The 26596-nt window shown below is 41.6% G+C and overlaps 1 protein-coding gene across 1 annotated transcript in view; it reads left to right on the top strand.

Annotated features, from left to right (window-relative positions):
- The window catches only part of LOC113406293 (P protein-like), a 346792-nt gene that overhangs the window by 208428 nt on the left and 111768 nt on the right, over positions 1 to 26596 (top strand). Inside the window, exons 17-19 of the mRNA XM_026650336.1 lie at positions 8691 to 8838; positions 12159 to 12216; positions 13904 to 14012. Of these exons, the coding sequence (XP_026506121.1) occupies positions 8691 to 8838; positions 12159 to 12216; positions 13904 to 14012 (315 nt within the window). The remainder of the gene's footprint in view (positions 1 to 8690; positions 8839 to 12158; positions 12217 to 13903; positions 14013 to 26596) is intronic.

The raw sequence follows: 26596 nt of genomic DNA, 5'->3' as shown, positions 1-26596 counted from the left end.
ATATTGAAGGCTGCCAATGACCTTGGTACAAATTATTATATAATCAATACATAATAAATAAAACTGATATTTCTAATTCCATACAGTTTCTATTCAGCAGCTGATTGGTATTTTTAGCCCAAACTCTTATGTATTTCTTTCAACAATATTGTGCAGGCTTCTTGTGTGTCTTTGTTTTGTGATTTTTTTTTACAATTAATTAAATAAAGCAAAGCATGTGCTGTGGATGATTTTTTGTTATCACAGTGTTTGAGGAAAAACTGATCCTCAAAGCACTTCCACCTATGGTTATCTTTACCCTCATGAATAGTCTCATGGAGATGTGAGGGGGCTTGGGGTGCAATCCAGACCAACGAGGGGTTCTCACCTGCCCTGAAACCCTGGATTCCTCAGATGCTTTGCTGCTGATTGTGAGCATCCCAGCTTGGGAGCTACAATCTGCAAACATGCAGGTCACACCTGTGTGTGTGTGGTAGACTGCCCTTGTTCAGAAGCTGACCCCAGCCGCCTGTCTACTGCTCCATTCTCTTCCACCAGCCTGGGTTACTATTTGCAGAGTGACCCCCAACAAACTCCCAGTCCCGAATTTCCCCAAACCTATGTGCTCTGTAATGTCCACTCCTCTCCTGGATAGTTCAGAGAAACAGTAAGGTTTCGTTTCAGAGTAGCAGCCGTGTTAGTCTGTATCCGCAAAAAGAACAGGAGTACTTGTGGCACCTTAGAGACTAACAAATTTATTAGAGCATAAGCTTTCGTGGGCTACAACCCACTTCTTCGGATGCATATTGAGTGAAACAAAGAGACAAAAGCACATCATAGCTTGTTAACTGGGGTAGATACACCCTTCCATTTAAACATAGCACTGAATAGGTTTATATTAATAGTAAAACAAGTCTATTAACAAAAGAAGATAGGCTTTTAAGTGAATTCATGTATGAGAGAGAGAGAGGTTTACAAGCAAAGAAAAGTGAAACCACGTCTAAAAGTTGAAAACATAATCTAGCAAGATACAGGCTTTGTTCATGTTAGTTTCTCTCACCAATCTTCTTCCTAGCCATGAATGAACCTTCACAGAAGCACAAGGTGATGTTTTCCCTTGTCTTCCTAGGTGAAAGATCTTTGCCTAAGCAGGTTTCTCACCTATGTTCAGTTCCCAGATGGAAGCATGGATCAGCATTCACATCACACTCCCCATCAGTACTCATCCTGGGCTGGGGAAGCTAATGATCCAACCGGTGGACCAAATTCGGTGGTGAATCCTGGTCACGTACCACTTAAGGCACGTTGTGCATATGCTAAGAAGTTGTTCCCAGGGACTTCAGCTCCGTCTTGATTGAAGGACTCGTCTTTCTTTCTCAGCTTGCAAGAGCTCTGTTCCCTTGTGTCTGTCTAGTGATGGGTGCCAAAGATGACTTCTCTCCTTGCTTATATCTTCCAAAATTCAACGACTTTGTTTCAAGAGGCAGGATTACCTCATGCTGTTCTTCCCTTCCTGTGGGCTTCCCCCTGTATGTAAATGAATCTTCCATTGTTTTGATTCCACCATGCTGAATTTACATAGGAGACAGGTAAATAGTTGCCTTCTCTCCTGTCTGGGATGGGAACCTCTTTCTCCCTGTTTGGCCACAGACTTTAAAACATATTAAGTATCCATATTTCCTCATATAGTGTTAATATACACATTTCCCAATATTAATCACCGGTGTCATTAGCTTTCAGAAAAAAGTTCATGCTACCCTTGTATACAATATTACTGTATTATAAAACCAGTTGATTCAATTGCTTATCACTTGAGGTTCAGCCCCTATCTTTATAGCCTGTTCTGTGGATTACCCCTCAAAGTAAAGTTTATTCAAGCTGTGAAGAAGGCAACATGGAGTCTGATGGAGAAGAAAGCTCCATGCTCTTTCTTCCCCCACCTGTTAGTTTAATAGCTTTGTTTATCTAATCTGTAAAAATGGACCTTCATTGTCTTTGCCTGAAGATTGGGCTGGTCAAAGAATCAAATATGCATTCCTTTGTCTAAGGAAGACTTGTTTATAAACTTCTCTTGACATGCCTGGTTTAAACACACTTTAGTCAGAATTCTAGCATATATCCCTAACTCTTAATACCCACCATGGACATACTTCTTGCAAGAATGTTAATGATCAGTAAATGATTAGTTTCAAATGATACCTCACAAGGCATGTTTTGTACAAAGATATTACAATAATGTGTAGGATGTAAATATCAGGATGCTCAGGGTTGCAGGAGTTCAATAGGGGCTAGCCATGTGAATAAAGATGAGCATAATCATAAATGATTGCAAGATCAGTACCTTAAACTTATTTGGTATTGTTGGGAAGTTTGGTCTGGTACTTAGTCGTTTCTGGCTCCCACCAAGATATTCTGAGTTTTAATCTCAACTGACACTGATTCCCTCTGAGACCTTGAGCAGCACTTCTTTGCCTCTGTTTCCTCATCTGTAAAATAGGGATAATGCTTATTTACCTACTTCACAAGGACAAATTAGTTAATAATTGTAAAGCACATCTAAGAACTAAACCCTATAAAAGTTGTATTATTGTTATGTGAAGCTATAAAATCAATGGTGCTGGGTTTTTTTTCTTGTTCAATGAATATATTGATAAAATTATCTTTGCTCTAAAATCTTAGCTAGGAAAAATATATTTTAGTGAAAAAAGTTAGATTGCAATACTATGAGGAGAAAATTGTACTCCTAGGAATATGATTTGCACTTTATTAGCCACAGCCCATCACTGCTAGCTGTCTTGACTGTCTTTCACCAAGAGAAGTTGGTCCAATGAAAGATATTACCTCATCCACCTAGGCTTCTAGAAGTGTAGTGCACTTTCAGGTTAAAAATTATCATAAAATGACAATTATCATCCCATCATGGATGGTCATGCTTTCCTGAGTGTATTCAATTAACAGAGCTCGTCACTAAGGATTTTGAGAATTAATTACATTGAGTTTGCAAGACTGTTCTTTTATATTGCTAGTGTTGTTGGAGGAGTGAATGATATTCTGAAAGAGGGAATCATTCTGAATGTGAGTAACAGGATTGCAGGAAGAGAACACACGCTTGATTTTTTTTTAAACTAAATACAACTTTTTTAAAATGTGGGGTGAAATCCTGGCCCCCCTGAAGTCAATGACAAACCTCAGTGGGACCAGGATTTCACTTGTAAATTTGTCTTGTTTTTCAGTGTTCAATGTGTTGAATGAAGGGAGGACTGAAAGTGAATGAAGGCGCTAACACAGATTGGCCCTATGGACCCCATGTGTTTGATGAAACATTTTCTTGAGACTAGAACTGGATGGAAAATATATTTTTCAGTGGAAATTTTCTAAAAACGTTTGGCCAATCTCCTTCCTGAACCCCCCTAAAAATTCAGAAATACTACTGCAGTGCCTCATGGGAATTGCATGCCTCACATTCTCCTCTATGGGTTGGGCTCTCTGACTGCGCTACATCTCATCTGATGCACCACAGTCTCCTCTCATACTGAACTACTGCAATGCATCATGCCCACAATGTAGTAACTCCTGCAAGGCATGACATTGGCATTTCTGAACTGAATTTTTTTAGTTTTGGGGTATTTGTTTTTTCAACTTAAAAGCAGTTTTGGGGGGGGGGGGGAAGGTTAAATGAATCAAACTGTATTTGATGGAAAATATTCAACCTTTCCTACTTAAGGCAAGTAATAATGAGCTAGTGCAGGGGTCGGCAATCTCTGGCATGCGGCTCGCCAGGGTAAGCACCCTGGCGGGCTGGACCAGTTTGTTTACCTGCCGCCTCCGCAGGTTCAGCCGATCGCGGCTCCCACTGGCTGCAATTCGCCGTTCCGGGCCAATGGGGGCTGCGGGAAGCAGCGCGGGCCGAGGGATGTGCTGGCTGCAGCTTCCCGCTGCCCCCATTGGCCCAGAGCGGCAAACCGTGGCCAGTGGGAGCCGCGATCGGCCGAACCTGCGGAGGCGGCAGGTAAACAAACTGGGTGCTTACCGTGGCAAGCTGCGTGCCAGAGGTTGCTGACCCCTGAGCTAGTGGATTCTGTAGATGGTGAGAAGAAAAAGATAAACCCAGACTACTCAACTGTCCCTCATTCTAAATGATCACACTAATTTAAATCCCCAAATTAACTAAATTCCACACATATGTTTATTGTTGAAAATAAAGACTTAGGGAACTGAGGTTATCTACAGAGTTAATTACATTTAAAGGAATAAATTCTACCTTTTCATTTTCCTGCATAAGTGACTTTTATGTCTCTTAGTTTGAAACTTTGTTGCACATTAAAATGGGCATTTTGCACACAGCACTTCACACACCGAATAGTAACATATAGTACAAGTCACATTATCTTGCCGAGGAAAGACGAGAAAGGAAAACATGTTTTTGACTTAAGCTTTCTGCTCTTCGTTCTGTTTGGTACCTCAATACGATGGTGATAGGTGTCTTTTATAAAAAGCAAAGACAGAGTTTCACTCAATGAAAAAGCTACTAGGGAACAACTTTTTACTTTGGCTGAAGGAAATTTGATAAAAGATTTAACCATCTTCCAGTAACAAATAACCATAGTAGGAGGACTGGCCCCTGGGGGACTGAATAGATGTGATTGAACAGGGTGTTGCAACTGAGGGCTGGTCCACCCTAAGCCCCCAGTTCGAACTAAGATGCGCAACTTCAGCTACGTGAATAACATAGCTGAAGTCGAAGTATCTTAGTTCGAACTTAAAGGTACTTACTGCGGGTCCACACGCGGCAGGCAGGCTCCCCCGTCGACTCCACCTACTCCTCTCGTGGAGCAGGATTACCGGCGTTGACGGCGAGCACTTCCGGGATCGATTTATCGTGTCTAGACAAGACGCGATAAATCGATCCCAGAAGATCGATTGCTTGCCGCCGAACCAGCAGGTAAGTATAGACGTACCATGAGACTATCAAAAAGCAAAACGGTAAACTGCATTATCATGCTCCACAAGTGTCTGCCCCTGCAAAGGACAATAAAATACTCTCTCACTGAACAGAGATGCTGGAAGACCAGGCACAAAGCCATGATAATTGGGTTTGAGGATACATGAATAAGAAGGGTGAGACATAGGTCTATCTTGGTGTGAGTGGGATCCAGTGATCAAGGAAAAGGGAAAAGATAAGTTGTAAAAATAACTGTTAGTGGGCCCCAATAGCGAAGGACAAGGAAAGAGAGAAGCTGTATGAAAACAGGTGCAAGAAATAATAATGTCAATAACAATGGCTAAGAATATGTGGAAGGAGGATAAGCAGACTCGGAGGAAATTAACAAAATATGCTGTGTATGTGTGGCATGAGAACAAAGCATGCTATGTACAGGGATTGCTCCTGAAAATAACCTGACCACTCACACAGTGCATGATATAATGTAGGATGGAAGATGCATGCATCAGTATAGGGTCAAACTATACTATTACATAAAGTAATTAAAACTTGGACTCTTTGGATTTGTGATATGCCCTGTACCTAGCCCCTACCCGTGAGTCTGATCAGTGCTGTCTAGTCTTAGTGTATGCCAATCAAGAAACCTGAGTGATGAGTTCTGGGGAACCAATAGATTGAGGTCTCAAGAGAAATCCCAACGTGATAGAACCTTCTTGGCATCTCTCATACCTCATGTACTTAAATTCAGTGTAAAAGATTATCTCATTTAGATTGAGACAGCATATAGGATCACTTAAAGTTTTCCCTTTACCATACAGGGATCACAAAGCAACATTTTTAAAGACAAAATCAGAGTGATGAAAGAAAATGAAGAAGCCTACAAGGAAATCAAACTCCACTTTTTTTTAGATTTTTTGCATTGAACTGGGAGCTTTTAGTGCACGGTAGCAGGGTTCATACAGATGGTGCACAGCAGGCTAGTGTGGGGTAGATTTACAACTCAGGTTGCCATTTACTAACTGTTCATATAGGCAAGCCCTTAGATTGTAAACTCTGGGCAAACACCATCATTTATGCACCTGCAAGACACATTTATGAAGCCATTCAAAATGTAAGTCAGTTGCTGTATGTGGCTCTTTGTTTGCATCAGTTATGTAAAATTATAATGTTTCATCAAGGGTGAATCCTCGTTAAGCCTATCTCTGCATGATTTATAATCTCATAACTGCGAATAATTGGTCACAAAGGTAGGGGGCTTCAATAGATATGTTACTGTTACTAAATAATATGAGCAAAATAATCACAACAACAACAAATAGAACTAATGTTACCTCTTTCAGTATCTACGGAAATATTTGTTTTCAGGACATTCTGAAGGATAACTCTTAGTAAATGAAATAAATGCTTATTTATAATTATTTATTGCTAAATTATGAATAAGCAGCACGAAGAGCTTCATATGCCTCTCTTCCCACACTAAAGTTCTCTGGCTATATGGGTGATCTGGAATTGGGCAGCAATTAACCCTTGGCAATTTGCTTAAATGGTTTTCATCTTGGGGAAAAAAGTTCCTTCTAGGTGGTATTAGATATTATCTGTGTAACTAAGGATTCTGCTCGTACTTTCTTAGGATTCTTCTAGGAAATCCAAGCCTCTTTCCTAATGCACACATTCTATCACTTTATCTGAGCAGGAGCATACAGTTTTCCCCCTTGATGTCAGGCTCCAAGGGGGGGAAAAACACATTATGTTAGAAAACATGACAAGGCCACATTTTGACTAACACCAGATTAAATATTATTTTGGCCTGAGTGCGGACAAGGATGTTGCAGGGCCGCCCGGAGGCGGGGGCAAGTGGGGCAATTTGCCCCAGGCCCTGGGCCCTGCGAGCCCTGGCCCGGCGGCAGTCTGGATCTTCAGCGGCATTTCGGCAGCGGGGGGCCCTTCAGTTGCTCCAGGTCTTTGGCGGCGGGTCCTTCAGTGCTGCCGAAGACGCAGAGCGACTGAACGGCCCCCCGCAGCCGAAATGCCGCCGAAGACCCAGACCGCCACCGGGTGAGTACAAGTGCCTCAGCTCCCCCGTTTTGCCCCAGGCCCCCTGAATCCTCTGGGCTGCCCTGAGATATTGTGTTTAGAAATGTGTTAGGTGGCTTACTGTTAACCCTCACTCTCACAGATCTTGGGAGACATACCTGTCCTCACTTACAGACAGCCCCCCAACCTGAAGCAAATACTCACCAGCAACCACACAACACAGAACAAAAACACTAACCCAGGAACCTATCCTTGCAACAAAGCCTGATGCCAACTCTGTCCACATATCTATTCAAGTGACATCATCATAGGACCTAATCACATCAGCCACACCATCAGGGGCTCGTTCACCTGCACATCTACCAATGTGATATATGCCATCATGTGCCAGCAATGCCACTCTGCCATGTACATTGGCCAAACTGGACAGTCTCTACGCAAAAGAATAAATGGACACAAATCTGACCTCAGGAATCATAACATTCAAAAACCAGTAGGAGAACACTTCAACCTCTCTGGCCACTCAGTAACAGACTTAAAGGTGGCAGTTTTGCAACAGAAAAGCTTCAAAAACAGACTCCAACGAGAAACTGCTGAACTTGAATTAATATGCAAATTAGATACCATCAACTTAGGCTTGAATAGAGACTGGGAATGGCTGAGCCATTACAAACATTGAATCTATTTCCACATGTTAAGTATTCTCACACCTCTTGTCAAACTGTAATGGGCTATCTTGATTATCACTACAAATTTTTTTTTCTCTTAATTAATTAGCCTCTTCGAGTTGATAGGACAACTTCCACCTTTTCATGTTCTCTGTATGTGTATATATATCTCCTTACTATATGCTCCATTCTATGCATCTGATGAAGTGGGCTGCAGCCCACGAAAGCTTATGCTCAAATAAATTTGTTAGTCTCTAAGGTGCCACAAGTACTCCTGTTCTTTTTGTTAACTCTAGGATTCCCAACGGTCTCAGTGCCTATGGAACAAGCATCTCAGAAGTCTCCAGAACTTGGATCCCTGGGAAATGGTTTAATGTCATTACACCATGTTCTCAAATGCAATGCTAAAATTCCACCACACTGGATAATTAAAACATTTATTTTATATAATTAACAATGTTTTAATATGAAAATAAAATAAGTGAAAAGAATCCCAACAAATCATGGAGCTAGCATTGTTCATGCTAATTCTTCCTGGACAATTTCATGCTTTTCATTCCATTCCATTTACCTTCCTTGATTTATATTTGTCCATTCTCCTTGTACAGGGGCATTTACCTTCATATATTTCTACAAAATGGCTAGCACTCTGTTAGCAGTACAATAGGGTACAGTTTATTTTGTATAGGTTAAAAACAAATTGTTTGATTTTAGACCCAGAGTTTGTCCTTGGATATGTGTGCTCTGTACTTTCGTCAGTCAATGGGAACCACTCACTAGCATTGGAGGGAACAATTTGTTCTTCGGAAACTGAATCTGGGGTTTTTCATTTAAAGTTTTAAAAATGTTTTTCCTCTTTATCATTATTTTTTCCTACACACCAAAGCAAACTTTCAGTAATAGTTTTGAAGGTCACTAGGTCTATTCTGCTTCCATTTGAGTGGTTTTTAACTTTGGAGTGCAAGACATTCAGTGTGTATTTGCGTTTTTTGTTTTTTTTGGGGGGGGGATCTGATTTAATATGCATTCTATATCACTTTAAGCTAAACAATCCTATTTCTTCTTAGAACTGAAACATGAGATCCATGTTTGGAGACTGACAGCACAACGCATCAACCCTGCCAGCAGAGAAGAAACTGCTGTGAAATGCCTCTTAATGCAGAAAGTTCTGACTCTGGAGATCTTGCTGAGGAAAAAACTCAAAACGTTCCATAGGTATAGCCTGCACAAATTCTCATCACTTTAATTTTGTAGAGGCACAGATTTTTTGGAGACTTGTGAAATCCACTGGCTGGCGGAATGGGTGCTGTTTTTAGCATGGGGCTGCAGGGTTTGCTGTATCAATGCTTTACTATCTGTTCATAAGATTAGGAGTGAAATCTAGCCCCACTGAAGTCAATGATACTGAGGCAAGGATTTTACATTAGTAATCCTACGCACAGCTAGGAGAGTGAAGATCAGTGTGTTCTCCATTGGGCCCAGACCTGGATTCCATGGTGTGCTTTTGAGCATCACGTGGGAATTGGAGAAGAGGTGCTGCCCCTTCTACCCAGCACCCTTCCCAACGATGATTAAAGACCGAGTAAGTAGCTAAAAGATGTTTGATAAATGTAAGGAGACAGAATTGGTTTTTTTGAGGTTGGTAATATGCCCCTGAACTTCAGGATCTAGAAACATCAGGTAGTTTTCATTTGAAGGCATAAAAAGTAAGTTTGTGATCCTTTTCCATTCAACAGTGTCCTTCAGAACATACAGTGTGGCATGCTGCTAAATAATTTTAAAAAATAAAATATTAAAGTGCTCTTCAAAGAGGATGAGACTTTGGAAGACATCCCACTCATGTATAAAATTATTTATTAACAATATTTTAAGAAAGCGCTATCAATTTAAATATGACCCACAATTTAAATGTTGTGCTGAGGATGGGAAAAGCTTTAATAAAACCTAAGTCCAACAAAATGTTAATCCAATTTTTTTTTAAATTCCAATGAAAATCACTGCATGTCATTTAAAAGATGCTCTTTAGAATTTGAAACCTAAGTAGTACAGCACAAACAACCTGATGGTGAAATTGACTCTCTAAACAAAAGTGAAACTGACTTTATTGATTTTCATTGTCCAAGCTGAGTGAAATGTAGTTAATTAAATAAAGGACATGAAAAGTGAAATGTAAATTGGATTTTAAAAATTCTTTCAGTAACCTGAAGTGGTTTTGTTTATATCCTATGATGTTTACACTGACATTGTACATATTGAATAGTCTGGCAGGTTCATTTTATGAATGATCAAATCCTGATCAAAATCAGGCAATAATAAAAAAAAAAAAAAAAAAAAAAAAAAAAAAAAAAAAAAAAAAAAAAAGGAAATAAAATATTATAAGAAATCACGATTTACCAAAGAGAGAACTTCTGAAGTGTGCATATAAACTACCTCATTGATGCTGGAAGTCAGGATTCCTTCAGAATAATGCAGCAATATGCAATCCATTACTGTTAATAGCACAGCTCCTGAACCCCAGGGTATGCTGGAAGAGCTGACTATACTGATAACTCAATAAAGTAATCGAGATTTTAAAAACTTCATTATAAAATGCAAATGATGTATCTCTATCAGAGTGAGTGTGTGTGCGCGCGCACACACACACACACACGAATAATAGAATATTAGGGTTGGAAGAGACCTCAGGAGGTCATCTAGTCCAATCCCCTGCTCAAAGCAGGACCAACACGAACTAAATCATCCCAGCCAGGGCTTTGTCAAGCCGGGCCTTAAAAACCTCTAAGGATGGAGATTCCACCACCTCCCTAGGTAACCCATTCCAGTGCTTCACCACCCTCCTAGTGAAATAGTGTTTCCTAATATCTAAGCTAGACCTCCCCCACTGCAACATGAGACTATTGCTCCTTGTTCTGTCATCTGTCACCACTGAGAACAGCCGAGCTCCATCCTCTTTGGAACCCCCCTTCAGGTAGTTGAAGGCTGCTATCAAATCCCCCCCCCCACTCTTCTCTTCTGCAGACTAAATAAGCCCAATTCCCTCAGCCTCTCCTTGTAAGTCATGTGCCCCAGCGCCCTGATAATTGCCCTCGGCTGGACTCTCTTCAATTTGTCCACATCCCTTCTGTAGGGGGGACACCAAAACTGGATGCAGTACTCCAGGCGTGGCCACAGCAGTGCCAAATAGAGGGGAATAATCATTTCTCTTGATCTGCTGGCAATGCTCCTACTAATACAGCCCAATATGCTGTTGGCCTTCTTGGCAAACAAGGGCACACTGCTGACTCTTATCCAGCTTCTTGTCCACTGTGATCCCCAGGTCCTTTTCTGCAGAACTCCTGCTTAGTCAGCCTGTAGCGGTGCATGGCATTCTTCCTTCCTAAGTGCAGGACCCTGCACTTGTCCTTGTTGAACCTCATCAGATTTCTTTTGGCCCAATCCTCCAATTTGTCTAAGTCACTCTGAACCCTATCCCTACCCTCCAGCATATCTACCTCTCCCCACAGCTTAGTGTTCTCTGCAAACTTGCTGAGGGTGCAATTCATCCCATCATCCAGATCATTAATAAAGATGTTGAACAAAACTGGCCCCAGGACCGACCCCTGGGGCACTCTGCTTGATACCGGCTGCCAACTAGACATCGAGCCGTTGATCACTACCCATTGAGCCCAATAATCTAGCCAGCTTTCTATCCACCCTGTAGTCCATTCATCCAATCCATATTTCTTTAATTTGCTGGCACATCACCATTGTTTTATCTCAAAATGGCACATGTCAACTTCCAGAACTGGTGCAGGAACTAACTACAGTCTTTGGCCTCAGTCCTGCAGTGAAGTTTGCTAGTTCAGACCTAAAATGTTGCAGAGTTCTTTGAAGTCAGTGGGACTTTTCATAAGGATAGGGTCTATGTGCTGCAGGATTGGGTTTTTAAGGTGAAATCCGTGTCCCATTGAAGTTAATGGGAGTTTTGCTATTGGTTGTAATAAGGCCATGGTTTCATACTTATATAAGCAATGCACTCTAAGTAAGAGGATGGTCTAAATGTGAGAGCAAGGGTGTCCTTACCCATACACAAAGCATGCAGCTGCGTAGGGCACCAGGAAATTTGGGGCACCAAATTTCCTGGTGCCCTGAGCAGCTGCATGCTGCTCCAGCCCCTGTTCCAGCTCTTCCCCAGGGCCCCCGCCCCTGCTCCGCCCCGCCTCTTCCCAGCCCTGCCCCCACTCCCCTGAGGAGTGCAGCAGGGCCAGGCCTGCACTCACTGGCGGCGGGAGTGCAGCAACCTGGCCCCAGCCGCGCTGCCGGTGAGTGCTGGGGGGTGGTTCCCCTCTACCCCACAAGCCAGCTCTCCCCATCCCCCCCGCAGAGGCCCGCCCCGCCCCCCCCCCGGGGGGGGCTGCGTAGGGCCCCAGAACAGCTAGGGATGGCCCTGTGTGAGAGGAGCTAGTTGTAATAAAGAGGACTTATTCCAATACTATATTAACATTGTGGCAGAACTCTAATTTCATAACTAAAGGGCATGTGTCCTTTTCTTTCAGACAAATTTCACAAGAAGATAAAAACTGGGAAACAAATATTCAGGAGCTCCAAAAAAAGGTAGGTAAATGGCAGTTATACTAAGTTTCAGAAGAACTGGTCCTCTGATTTGGTACACCGATAATATTTTGAAGTATATCCTAGAAGAAAATGCAGGAACCAATTCAGTGCACCTATCAAATACTCACCATGCAGGGAAGAAAAGCTGGTGGGCTGGCTTCTGAATGGGACAGAGTTAAGGTAGCACATTCAGATGTTAACGTTTCTTTTAAGTTTAACCTTAAGTTTGAATTTCCTGTGTTTCTTATTTTTTTTGTTTTGTTTTAACTATAATGTACTTTAGGTATATATACATACACACACACACTCGCGCCCCCCCCCCCACTGTCTGATATATACCTGCAACCTTAAATTTACTTAATGATGATTTTTTGGTCACACTTTATACTGAGTTTCCATTTATAAATACTTTTGTAAAGTGTTAATACATGATTAACTGATGATTTAATAAATTGCTAATCCATCGTTATAGATTCCAACCGTTCAACAGGTTGCTTATATCATGGCTTGTAGCTATAGAGAACATCTTCTACTGATATCCTTATTACCATCTATAACATAATATAAATATGTTAATGATATAAATATTAATATATTTTTTGTGGTGTGATAGCACCTAGGAACACCAATCATGGACCAGGGCTAGCAATTCTCTGTGCAGTACAGACACAGAACAAATACAGTTCCTGTTTCAAAGAGCTACAGTCTAATCAACCTCTTATTAAAAGAACCTTAGTATAAAGTGTGATCAGATTTTTAAATAGTCTTAACCGTGTGTGTGTGTGTGTGTGAGTGTGTGAAGAAAATGGTGACTAGAGAGGGGAATACCAGGACAGAGAGTGGGAGAAGGTTGGGACTATACAGAGGAATCAGGATGGAGTGGGGGAAGAATCTAGGTGGAGCAAGTGAGACTAGAAAGAGGAACCAGTAGACAATAGAGAAGACTGGGACTAAAAAAGGAAACTAGAGAGGAATGGGGGAGAAGATGGGGCCTGGTGATAAGAATATGATCTTGGGGGAAAAGAGGCGTCAGGAAAGGAGAGTGCAGGAATTAGGTAGAAAGTGGAGACTAGAATGATGAATAAAGGGAAAGAGTAGAACCTGTAGATTAGGTTCTAAGATTTTGGAGCAGAATTCAATAGCATGGGGTTAATTTATTTCTGTGCCATGGAATCACAGACTGCATTGGGCCCTGATTATAATGGAAATTGCATTTTAGTGTTACCGTTCCCATTACAATAAAGTTAAAACTGGGGTAGCTGAACAAATATAAACATTTTGAGCAGTCATGACCTGCAGATTCCTGCTGTTCACATTTGTGTCAAGGGCCTTAAATCTACAGTGGCCTCTGCTAAATTGTAATCACTTACCTAACATACAGTATGATAATGAAAATGTTTAAAAATCGACTTCCTTTATTATCAATTACATACAAAATAAATTTAGAAGTTGTAGCTAATGTCAAAAGATTTTTGTTGTCTAAAATAGCATTGTTTCTACAGAATTTTCTTTCCCCCCCCCCCAAGAGAATCTTTTTCCTAACTTAAAATTTTTACTTTTCTCTCCTGTATCACCTTTCCTTTACAGTAAGAGATTTATGCTTTACAAATGCATGCGGGATTGAAAGTGTGTACAGTATAATAAATTCTTCTGTAACATAGTTGCTGAATGTTTTTCCTACTTACAGCACAGAATAACAGACAAAATACTTCTCATCAAATGCCTGACTGTGTTGGGATTTGTTATCCTGATGTTCTTTCTCAATTCATTTGTTCCAGGCATTCATCTAGATCTTGGTGAGTCTGATTTCTCTGCTTTATCATACTGATAGACTTAGTAACAAAAATATGACATTTGAGCTTGGATCTGTTCACAAGGTCCTTTTCTTCTATACTATACATATCTCTGCTACACAGTCCTATGACACTGATCAGACCAGAAGTTTCCCAGATTAGGTTCTCAAAACCCGGGCATGTCCCAATTAAATCAGTAGTGACAGGTATGCTGGTGACTTCCATTCTCTGACCCTCCTTCCATTTACCAGAGAGGAGAGCCATATCAGAGGGTCAAAGGTAGGGTTCCCTTGGTGCCTGTGTACATGCTTCTCAACCTGCCAAGAGCTGAGATACTGTGTATGACAAAAACCAAACATGAGGGGCAGAAAAAAATCATTCCTGCAGGAAAATTAAAATGTTCTGGGAGCCACTCCTTCAGTATAAATAACTCTTTGTATAACTTCAGTTCTCTGATTCTTTATTATCAATGTCAATGATTTTCATTGAGGAGACATCAAATTTGTATGGAATGTGGGGACTAAATGAGCAATATCCCCTGAAATAAGAGGTACCACTGAGAGGTACCTATGTATTTAACAGTTTACAATTGAGCAAAAGCTAAATGGAATTTCATGGTTCAAAGAAAAGGTATTTTCCTGGTCCAGTTTTCAAAGGCCTGCAGCAAACAATGGAGATTTGAGAGCTTCTCATAGACAAGGTCACAAGAATCCTTTGTACTGGAAAGTGTTAGGCAACCTACGTATAGAGTTTGCTACCAGCTCCCCTTATAATTACCCACCACCAGCAAACCAGATAACTCAGAAGATTAAATCCCCCTCCCTCTCCATTATTTCCCCCTCTTAAATTTTTCTATTCCAAAGCTCCCCATTTTTATCTGCCTGGGTGGCAAGATAAGGTTTACAGCATGACTTGAAGATTTTCAGATTCGGCCTATTGCAGACTAAGGCTATGTTTCATTGTTAAAACTTTTGTTGCTCAGGAGTGTGAAAAAACACCCCTGAATGAAAAAAGTGTTAATGATGAAAAGCACCGGTGTGGACAGCGCTTTGTTGGCAGGAGATGCTCTCCCAGTGATGAAGCTATCGCCCCTCGTTGGGGGTGGTTTTATTTTGTTGCCTGGAGAGCTCTCTTCCTGGGACAAAGAGCGGCTACGCTGCGTATGTTACAATGGTGCGGCTGTAGCAGCCCAGCTGTGCCATTGTAAGGTGCAGAGTGTAGACATAGACTAAGGCAATGGAGGCTGTGGGAGAGTGAATTCCGAAGTTGAGGCCTTCACAAAGAACACTTGCTCAGAAGCCCTTTCTCATGTATACCTGTGGAGCTTTAGCTCAAGCACCTCTGCTGACTTCACCTGTGAAAGTATGGCACACAGAGAGAAGTAAAGTCAACATTTTAAACTTCACCTGGAAACCAACAGGCAGGCGGTGTGGCATATACTCCTGTCAAGATACTCTTACAGAGCCATAGTTAAGGTATAGCCCCATGCAGAGTACCTGACAGTAGTCTTAGTGAGGCACTCAGGGTGGGCAGCTGAATGAAGAGAACATGAAGTGAAGTCAGACCTACCTCTTAAAAAGCACCCTTCTCTATTCCCACAAGCTAGGGAGTCTTTCCAAATCGGAAGCAGGGGTTTGGCAGTTTCCACATTGCTTCTCTGTTCCAGTCTCTGCTGGCAACTCTCAGATACTCTAACCACCTCTTCTCCAGAACCTCATAAGGTCAGTCAGACACAGAGGCAGGGAAAGGGACAGCCTTTACAGCTCAGAGCCTCCCTTTGACTTTTCAGCACCTGTGCTGCAGAGTGAGTGGTCTCAGCAGTCCTGTGGAGCTGGAACTGTTGTGCTTCCCCAAAGGGACTCATGATACAGCATCATACCCCACTGAGAGGTCACATAAGCTGGGGGAGGAGGTAATTCTGAGTTTGAGGAGACATACCAGTGCTAGCTCCCCACCCAAATGGGCAGGACTTCCCCAGATCCTGCAGCAGGGAGGGGGCTTCAAACCATCCCAATAGGCAACCCCCCATCCCTGAACTGGCTCACTTGAGGAGAGAGAGGGAGGTGGTGTCCAACCCCTGTAGATGGGCATGGGACCCACCAGACCCTGGCACACATGCATAGAAGGCAGTGAGAAGGGCTCAGAAACCAGTGAGGGGAAAGCCCCCCCATATCCTAGATCACATGAGGGGGAGGGAGGGCTGCTCAAATCCCCCTAGAGGGGCCAGGGCTCCCCAGATATGGGCACATGGGAGGGAAGAATGTGGGTCTCACTGATGTCTCAGCCTCTATTCTCCCCCACTCCCCCGAAACTCACTCCCACATCCACCATCCCAGTGTCCCACCCCTCCAGTCCCCCTAGCTCCCACAGCTTCCTCACTTGAGTTCCTAACCTTTCTCCCCTCCCATACCACCCATCCTGCTTTATCCTCCTCCATAACCTCCTCTCTTTACTTCAGCCCCCAACCCTTCTCCTCCTCTTTCCCCACTCCTCTGCCCCTTAGTGCCCCTTCCAGGAAGCATTCACATGTCTAATTTTTTTCTGCAAAATATTTTGATTACATTCCCATCAAAATAGAATTCTTCCATTGACTTAGCTACTGCCTCTTGAGGAGGTGTGTTACCTGTAGTGATGGGAGAAACCCTCTCATCAGTAATGTCTACATGGAAGCACTGCTACAGCACTGCAGATATGCCTCTGTAGCAGTTTTAGTATAGACATACCCTCAGTTCAAAATGTTTTTTGTCTTAGGTGAGGGCTTGTAATTAACTTATATTTAGGCCATGTCTACACTATAAAAATATGTTGCCTTACGTCAGCATACAGTCACCGTAGTTATTAAATCACTTGTGTGTGTGTGTACGCTTGGCTCCTTGTGTCGGCAGTGCACGTCCTCACCAGGAGCATTTGTATTGATTGAATTGTCGGTGTGGGGCATTGTGGGATGGTTCCTGAAAGCCAGTAACAGTCGATGGAAGCAATGCAGTGTCTACACTGACACTGCATTGACCTGCCACTAGGGGAGGTGATGTTACTAAATGGGTAACTTATATTGGCAGGAGTCAATTTAAGTGAAGATACTTCTACAGCTAGGTCGACAGAAGGTAGTTTACGTCAGCCTAACTGTGTAGTGTGCACCAGGCCTTAGTTATGTTAATTGAAGGGTAAGTGTGATGCTCTGTACTTCGGGGGAACACCCAGCACCCCCATGTTCATCCTTGTAAAATGATTGTGTGGTATCCAATGTAAAGTTTGTCATGTCGGGTGTCTTCGGAAGGCTCATGATGCACTGAGCATTGTCGTTACAGTGATGTGAGTAATTGTTGTCACAGTAATGTTATAGGTTATAATTTCATGTATATAGTTATGAGGCTGAAAATGTATCCTCATGGCTTAAAATAAGCCCAGGCAAAAACTCTCCAAGAGCAGAGAGGCAGTTCACACCTCATCAGGGTATGCATGGGACAAACCCAGCCCAGCCTCACGGGAACAAATGATGCTGGCCTAGGCAGCAACAAAAGGATCTGTTGAACTCTCGAGTGAGTCACCCCCCTTCCTTTGGTCAGTTTGGGACTGTGATGAGGTAATGCTCACCTGACTCTGAAGGGGGGGGGCAAAGGCAAGAGGGAAGAAAGAACATGATAAAAGGGAGAGACGTTTGCCATGCTCTTTCTCTCTCTTCCACCTACATCTACAGACACCACACCAAGCGACTGAAGCGCTGATCAAAGGGGAGAGCCTGGCTGAAGAGCAGCCAGCCAGCCTGTGGTGTGAAGCATCTAAGTTTGTAAGGGCACTGAAAGTGTTAAGATCAGCTTAGAATGCGTTTTGCTTTTATTTCATTTGACCAAATCTGACTTATGCTTTGACTTATAATTACTTAAAATTTATCTTTGTAGTTAATAAATCTGTTTGTTCTACCTGAAGCAGTGTGTTTAGTTTGAAACATGTCAGAGACTCCCCTTGGGACAACAAGCCTGGTACATATCAATTTCTTTGTTAAATTGACGAACTCACATAAGTGGGCATAACTGGACACTGCAAGACGGAGGTTCCTAGGGTTGTGTCTGGGACCGGAGATATTGGCTAGTGTCATTTGGTTGCACAATCCAAGGAGCAGCTTGCATGCCAGAGGCTGTGTGTGAACAGCCCAGGGGTGGGGGTTCTCACAGCAGAGCAGGGTAAGGCTGGCTCACAGAGTCAAGGATTGGAGTGACCTAGCAGATCACCAGTCCAGATAACACCAGAGGGGAACGTCACAGTAAGTTCACAGCCAACAATCTCAATGAGGTCTGTCATTCATTCACTCATTAGTACCTCTCTGTTTAACAGAACAAGGCAGCAGAAGGAAAACATTTTGGGGGGTGGGGGAGGCATGTAACTTGGACCCCAAATGACCCCAAATTTGGATCACTAACACTACCCATGTCCCCATGTGGTGCACCAAATTTCAAAGTGATCTGAGTAACTATTTGGATTTTGGAACACTTACAGGTGCTGAGCTTTAAAGCATATAAGATGGCAGGAATGGAAACCCTCTAGCTGTTCTTTTGTATTGGCGCATGGACACTATAAAAATGTACATTTTTGTAAATACCAGTCTCAGTTTGGGTCCTGTGAGGATTTAGTGGTGTCTTGCACTCCCTTTGTTAAAACTGAGACTATTTTATCAGGGCTTACATCTTCGCAGTCCCTATCTCAAGTGACTCTTCCGAGGCACACCAAATTTCCAAGGAATCCAAGTGACCATGTTGATTTTAGAGGACTTAGAAATGTCGACCTTTAAACAGAAGTAATGACACAACCTGGGGGAGGGATAGCTCAGTGGTTTGAGCATTGGCCTGCTAAACCCAGCGTTGTGAGTTCAATCCTTGAGGGGGCCACTTAGGGAGCTGGGGCAAAATTAGTACTTGGTCCTGCTAGTGAAGGCAGGGGGCTGGACTCGATGACCTTTCAAGGTCCCTTCCAGTTCTAGGAGATAGGATATCTCCATTAATTTAGGGGAGGGGATAGCTCAGTGGCTTGAGCATTGGCCTGCTAAACCCAGGGTTGTGAGTTCAATCCTTGAGGGGGCCATTAGGGATCTGGGGCAAAAATCTGTCTGGGGATTGGTCCTGCTTTGAGCAGGGGGTTGGACTAGATGACCTCCTGAGGTCCCTTCCAACCCTGATATTCTATTCTATTAAGTATAATGGTGGTGCTGTGCCACTGTAATTAGTGTTAATGGGGGCCGCAAGCTCACACCATGAGGGCTTATTGATAACTCCTGAACTTAATTTTAACTATCAGTTACATATTATTGTTACTGAACTTTTGCTGCTGTGATTCTCCATGGATTTTCAGTTCTCCAGTGTATGGAAATAATTTTCTTAAAATACAGCATATCATATACTCTAATGCTTCTGTTAAAGTTGTGCAACATTTTTCCTCACAAAAAGGAAAGTGGATCTTAGATGGGTGTTTAATTTTCCTGCAGAATAATATGTTATACAAAAGTTAGAGTGTTAGCAATCTAATAACTTTTAACTGCATTTGGTAGAGTGAATCAGAAAGATTATAGAATTTTTTATCAAACCCCAGCATTGATATAATTTTTCCATTATGAATTAGGAATCACTAAGATAATTTGCAAAGGCTGATGTTTTAATCTAAACAATAAAATCAGCATATTTAACAGCCTTATTAAATGCTAGCTGCCTTCCTGTTCAGTTTTCTTGTATCCCTTCATTAATTTACTTAGTTCTATTTATATGCAAATACATATGTTAATGCAGTGTTAAGGCTCAGACTTTAAACAAACAGAAATAGAAAATTGAGAGTGAAGGTTCCCACAACAGCCTTCATTCTACCTCTTCTGTATTTGATTTTTTTTAAAGTAACTTTTGTTTTATTCTGTTGGTTAAGCCCTCCAGGGAAGATACTCATTTCGCTATAGGTGTGTACAGTGCCTAGCACAATGATTTTTGACTGTGGCTCATATGTGCTTGCATCATACATCAATTATTATTTATTTATATGTTTACACTTTATATGTAACAGTTGCACCTATGTAGCATTGTGTACTATTTGATGTATGATCTGGTAATGAGATGTTGTTTTTAAAGTGCATTTTTTTTCCTGACTCTTGTATGGTAAAAATCCCAACTTTGATGTAACATTAACAGATTTTTTTCACATAATTTTCTTTGTTTTTTTTTTTTCTCTTTGTATGCCTTTCAACCTGTCCACAATTTGCTCCTCTGTATTACTCTAAAGCAGTGGTTCCCAAACTTGTTCCGCCACTTGTGCACAAGTTTGGGAACCACTGCTCTAAAGTGAAGCTCCCATAACTTGGCTATGTGCTATTCATAGGCCACACAGTTTCTCTGCAGAACTTCCTTTCCAACTCCCTCCCCAGTAGAATGGTTTTTGAACCCAGTTATACATTTGGCCTCCACACCAGGCCCTGGGAAAAAGTTTCACAGGTTGACTATGTGTTGTGTGAAGAAGTACTTCCTTTTGTTTGTTTTAAACCTGCTGCCTATTAATTTCATTTGGTGACCCCTGGTTCATGTGTTATGTGAAAGTGAATAAGGGAGTGTTGTTTATCCTTTCTCCAAACCATTCATGATTTTATAGACGTCTATCAGATCCCCCCTAGTCATTTCTTTTCCAAGCTGAACAGTCTGTCTTTTTAATCTCTCCTCATATGGAAGCTATTCCATACCCCTAATAATTTTTGTTGCCCTTCTCTGTACCTTTTCTATTTCTAGTGTTTCTTTTTGGAGAGGGAGCAGGCTGCAAGCAGTCTAGGCTGTTTCTTTCAACTCGTAGACAGGGAATAAACCAGACTTGCCTGGAGTATGGATAAAGGGGTTAAGCGTACATAAAGGAATGTGTGTGTAGGGCTCTTTGTTATTTTAAATTCACTTCTCTAAGTGCTGTGTACCTTATGGGCAGAATAAATCATGCTTTGTTTTGAAGTAGCTGTTTCCGTATCACTGCAAACACATGCTGTCACAGGCTCCGGGAGGATAGCTCCTGCAGGTGCCAGGCCCATTGTGCTAGCTAAATAACACAGCTGGCAACCGGGAGTATAAACCGGAGATCCGGTTGGATCATGAGATCCCACCCCAAGGCAAAGTGGAGGCACAGGCCTGCCACATAATAGGGGTGCACTTCGGGGACTGCAAGAGGGTCTCAGCAGGAGTAGCCTACTCAGGGGCTGTGACAAGTTGTTCCAGTGGTTAATTACCCTCACTGTGAAAAATGTGCACATTATTTCTTGTCTGAATTTATCTGGTTACAACTTCCAGCCATTGAACCTTGTTATACTTTGCTAGATTGAAGGGCCTTCTATTATCAAATTTCAGTTCCCCACATACATACTTATAGATAGTGATCAAGTTACCTCTTAACTGTCTCTAAAAATTATAAGATTGAATTGGTGAACTCCTCTGTGCTTACACTCGGGTTCCTCCTTGAGAATTAATTCTCATTTATATTTTAGATTCACTGCAGTTCAAACCTTTGGCTGTGCCATACATAGCATTGTTCTTGACTTCCAGTAATTCTGTAAAATTTTGTCCTTGAAACCTGTGTTGAGTGCTGCTTGGCTGCACCCTAACATTGGCCCTTTGAGTGTTCCTCTCATGATCAATGGGATCTTATATTGTTATAACATTTAAATCCTGTGACCTGAGCACTATAAAAAGAATGCATTCATTGTTTTCATTTCATTTAATCTGACTTCTGCTTTATTCAGTAAACTAGATTTTACAGGCCTCCTCTTTATTTTATTGCCAATGCATTACATTTAGAAATGTGTTGAACTATTGTGATTACAAAAGGCCCTTGTTGTGTTGTCCTTTCTTTGGAAACCACTTGTTATATTTACAGACTCATTTACATAATGCTCAGGAAGTTTTGAAGAAATTGACAAGAGAAATTAAAGACTATCATTCGAAAGGGCACCAGCAGAATAAAAACCAAATGACGTCCATAGAGTGTATTATGCAAATTAGAGTGGAAGTTTTGTCTTTATACAAAAATGAGTGACACCTCAAATTCAGCTCGGTGAGTTTTGCCCATGTAATTTCTCTTGATTTTCAGCCTGCTGTTGTTTAAACAGACATGCAGATTGCCAGCTTTTACAGTAGTTTCTATGATTGAACTAGTGATTATAACAGACTAGTGGTTGAGTAGCCAAGTATAGCGCTTGCTTGGAAAATTGCCTAGTGAGGAAGAAAGCTCTGTGTTGCTCTGGAGTCTCACATAAACTTGATTAGAAGTTACAGTTGTTACATTGTACAGTTGTACAGAAGTTACATTCAAAACTAAAATTTGAATGTAATATGCACTGCACCAATGTTTGTTCTGCTTAGAAACACTGAGCCTGATTCTCCAATCACTGCACCCTATGAAACCTAAGCATCTTCCATCCCCTACTTATGGGTTCTTGTTTAACATGTTTCAAAAAGTGGATCTCAGAGTTCACTAGTTCATAGCAGAAGTGGTTCTTCCTCAGTACAGTTGAGGCGAATAAGCAGGGAGCGATGTGTACAGAAGCTTGCACAGATGCTGACAGTGCTGCACCTAATTCAGAAGACTTAAATCTACAGGTCCAGGACTAGGCAAACCTACCTATGAGTGACAAATAGGAAACTTTTCATAACCAGTTAAGTTCTACACAATTTAAACTTTGTGAAAAAGTCACATCCTTATGCAAAGAGAATATTCCAAATGTGAAATGAATGTAAACTGTGGGGTGTCTTTCTGAGAGTGTAGACAGCCCGAAAAAAATGAGGTGTCTATGGGTTATTGCCCCAATCTTGTTACCAGGACACAGCCTGAGCAACTGACCTGTGTATTAGGGAGTTCCTTTGGGGTGGGTGTGAAGGGATTTTCCCCACCGGCCACCCCACTGAGGCAGGGCTGTGTAGGGACCTCCAGAGCTGCCAGGGAGAAAAGAGGAGGATTTATGGCAGAGAGAAGTGCAAACAGCCTCCATTCATCTGGAAAGGAGTGTCAACTCTAATAATCTTTGTCTTTCTCAGTTTTACGCCTCAGCTTGCTGTTCTAGAATTCTGGGAGGCTATAGCCACCACCCAGCACTAGTAGTAAAGAGGGTAAATCTTCTGATACTGCCATACTGCATTGTTGTTAAGGGTTGTACAGCCCTATCATCTTTCATCTGAACTAAATTAATGTAAATAGAAATGTGTAAAACTAGATTGATGCTAGGTAAAAAAAGAATGCGGGGGGTGGGGGTGGAGGGAATGTTTTGACATTTCAGTTTAGAAATTAAATGTTGTCTCAGATGAGTTTTAGGGATACTTAAGGTGAAAGGTCAATAATTTAAAAGTTTGCTGCTGTCTTGGGTTTCCTTCTTCCAAAATGTTTGGAAGCACATTTTAAATAAATGATTTAGGGTAGCACATGTTAGCTTAGGAATCAAGAATATCAACTGTACTGGGAAGGCATCTAGAATATTAAACAAAAAAAGATTGTGTATCACACATTTTAAGGGAGGCTGAGGCTTTGTGCCAAAATAAAAATTCTCAAGGTTCATTCAGTATTCATAGCCTATTTCAATGTGCCTTTTGTGTAAAAAGTGATTTATTCTCTTTAATCATTTGCAGAATTTAGCGTTTTCTTCCGAAGTATCTAGGGGTGAAATATTAATCATTTCCCATACAAATGAGCTTATAGGTATTGACTGCAAAGTAACTATTCACGGTGATATTTGAATCTCACCCGCATTTAAGTTCTTAACAGCTAATATTTCTTCTTCCATCATTTTACTTCTAAAGCATTCCCATATGGTTTAGTAAATTAGAGGGTAGGACAGAAACTCCAGGAACCAACCTTCTTTCACAAAGCTTTAAATAAAAGGTTGAACAAACTAATTGCATGAAAAATACTTCATACATGTTAATGCTTCTGATTTTTTGGCCCTAATACATTTGTCTGAGGGAGACCTTCACTATAAATTGCAGAGCTGATACTATTTATGAGGGTGGTGGTGGTGAATTAGAAGAACTTTAATTTTACTAGGCTCTGCCTGTCTGGATTTAGGCTCTTATCCAAGGCCCACTGAAATCAGTGCAAGTCTTTATGTTGACTTCACTGGGCTTTGGATCTGATCCTTAGTCTATTGCATACACAGTGTACCGATGAAATGAGGACAATTGAAAACTATAGACGTCTCCATTTGTTTATGATAATGTGCACAGAATTATTTCAATTATGTCTCCATCAATAGTCATGAAGGAACGTCTCTAGCCGTTCCATTGTTTAACTCTATATAATATCTTTTGGTTAGTTCTGAACTCTACCATGCCTCAACCAAAGGCCCCTCACTGTTCCCAGAACATTCTAGCTAGTTCCTTTCTGACCACAGTCTGCTAAGTCTGTCTCCACAGGAGTTGATTAATGCAGTTCCAGCTCTCATTGCCTGAAACCTCTCTTGCCAGACACTGGATATCCTTTTTCCCTTTTTCCTGACTTCCAGTGAATACCAACTGAATTGGCTGGGAAGCTCCTGCCTTCAGTCAGCCCTTTCCTCAGGAGCTGATGGTTGAATGTCTGTTCTCTTCCCTGGTCTGCCTGCAGGTGAGCTGTTTTGCTCCCCTTTTAAATTCCTCCTCCAGCTTTGTGCAAGCCTTGCAGGTGTGATGGGATGGAACTGGTTGAGCCCAGAGCAGCTCCTTAACCCCCTGTGGTCCTGGGTGGGGTTTGTGTACCCCATCACACCATCCCAATCTCTTTTGTATGTAGTAATTCCTCTTGCTAATTTTTCACAAGTGTTTCTCCTGCCAAAATTAAGCTGCCAGTTTCTACAAGTGAGGCTGTCTCCTTAACTCCTGGCGTGAAAATGATGGACATCAGAGTGGCACGTTGAGGCATTCTGACTTTTAAGGATTTCCACCCATGAACTGCCTTCTATTATTTCATCTCTTACGGCATGTAGCAGTGCTGAGTTAAGCTGGCTGGAAGCCGTGTCTTGGATTCAAGAACAAAAAGGCACATAAGTGACTTGCACATTTTATTTTGCTGCTCTCTGATGTACATCATGTAGCGATTTGACTGCCATGTGGAATAAATACTAGCTTTCTGTTTTGATTTAAGTGTGTAGGTGTTAAAAAGAGGGTGAACATAATGGTTTTTAAAGTATTTGGCTTATCCTTATCTGACTGTTTTATTTATATATATATATATATATATATATGACACCCTTCTGCATAGCACAAATAATTAGATAAAGTGAACTATCTTTTTGCAATAATGAGAGTTAGCATTTTGGAATGGAGCCAGATTCTTGCAATCAACATTGGCTTGAACACAGAATGTCAGGTCCAATCCATGCCTTCTTGACAAGTTAAGTTTGCAACACTTCTACTTGGAATGTGTGAGAGAAAGGTGTCTGCTTTCAAGGGCACTCCTAATATTCATCTCTTTTGAGGCAAATTTCCCCAAATAGGTGCCCAAATTATGCCTTCAAAATGTGCATTCATCCTTGCAAAACAGACATTGTCCAGACAGTTGCACAAAGCGTGACTTATAATTGCGTGTACAAATGCCTATGTTTTCAGTACAACTTTTGTTTTGTGAAATGTACCCTTTCAATCTAAATATTCATACCCCCTTCATTTTATTTTTTGACTCATAAGGATGATGTAGGATATATATTTTAATATTTGTCTTTTTAAAAATCGGGCAGCTTTTACTGAGGGAAGGCTGTGTAAAATGATGCAGGCATATATACTTGTGTAACATAGGAAGTCATGTAGCTGTTACATCTGTCCATACAAATCTCCTGTAGCTAGGGCACTGGTAGTGACCTGAGGCATTTGGCCATCTCAGATGTCAATGTTTAATTGTGTTTTTCACAGAATTCTACCTTAAATATCATCACACCTTCTATCACTTGGGTTAAACAGGACTATCACAAGATAAGTGAGTGTGGACTTTGTAATGCGATAGTGGATGTGATTTCTCCACTCTGACCCCACAGTGACCAATTGCTATTATTTTAACAAAAAGTTACCTGAATAAAGCCCAGTTGATCTTGGAATTTTAATCTGGTGTCGCTCATACTGTGGATGTGCTGATCTGTGGCTGAAAAGCAGCTGGTCTTGTTGTGTCTCCTTTTCTCCTCATTCTATGCTATGGTCTTGGCTTTTTCATTTGATCTCTTCCCTCCTCCATGGGTTGCGGTTTCTTTTCAGCTCTCTCCCATTCACTCATGCTGGATGAAGCTACCACTGTCACATTGCAAACTGCCCTACCTGTCAGCATAGTTAAGCATTGGACCAAACTACCTAGGTAGGTTGTGGAATCTCTGTCCTTGGAGGTTTTTAAGAGCAGGTTAGACAAACACCTGTCAGGGATGGTCTAGATATACTTAGTCCTGCCATGAGTGCAGGGGACTGGACTAGATGACGTATCGAGGTTCCTTCCAGTTCTACATTTCAGTGATTCTATGTCTTTAATTTCATTAATGGATCCAAATAGTTCCACATTTTGTGTGTATTTGTCTGATCTCTCTCTCTCTCTTTTACACACACACACACACACACACACACACACACACACACACACACACA

The sequence above is a fragment of the Terrapene carolina genome, unplaced genomic scaffold, assembly GCF_002925995.2.
Source record: "Terrapene carolina triunguis isolate 2854851 unplaced genomic scaffold, T_m_triunguis-2.0 Scaffold25, whole genome shotgun sequence".
Classification (NCBI taxonomy): domain Eukaryota; kingdom Metazoa; phylum Chordata; order Testudines; family Emydidae; genus Terrapene; species Terrapene triunguis.
The sequence above is the reverse complement of the archived record's forward strand: the minus strand, read 5'-3'. Positions and strand labels throughout refer to the sequence as shown.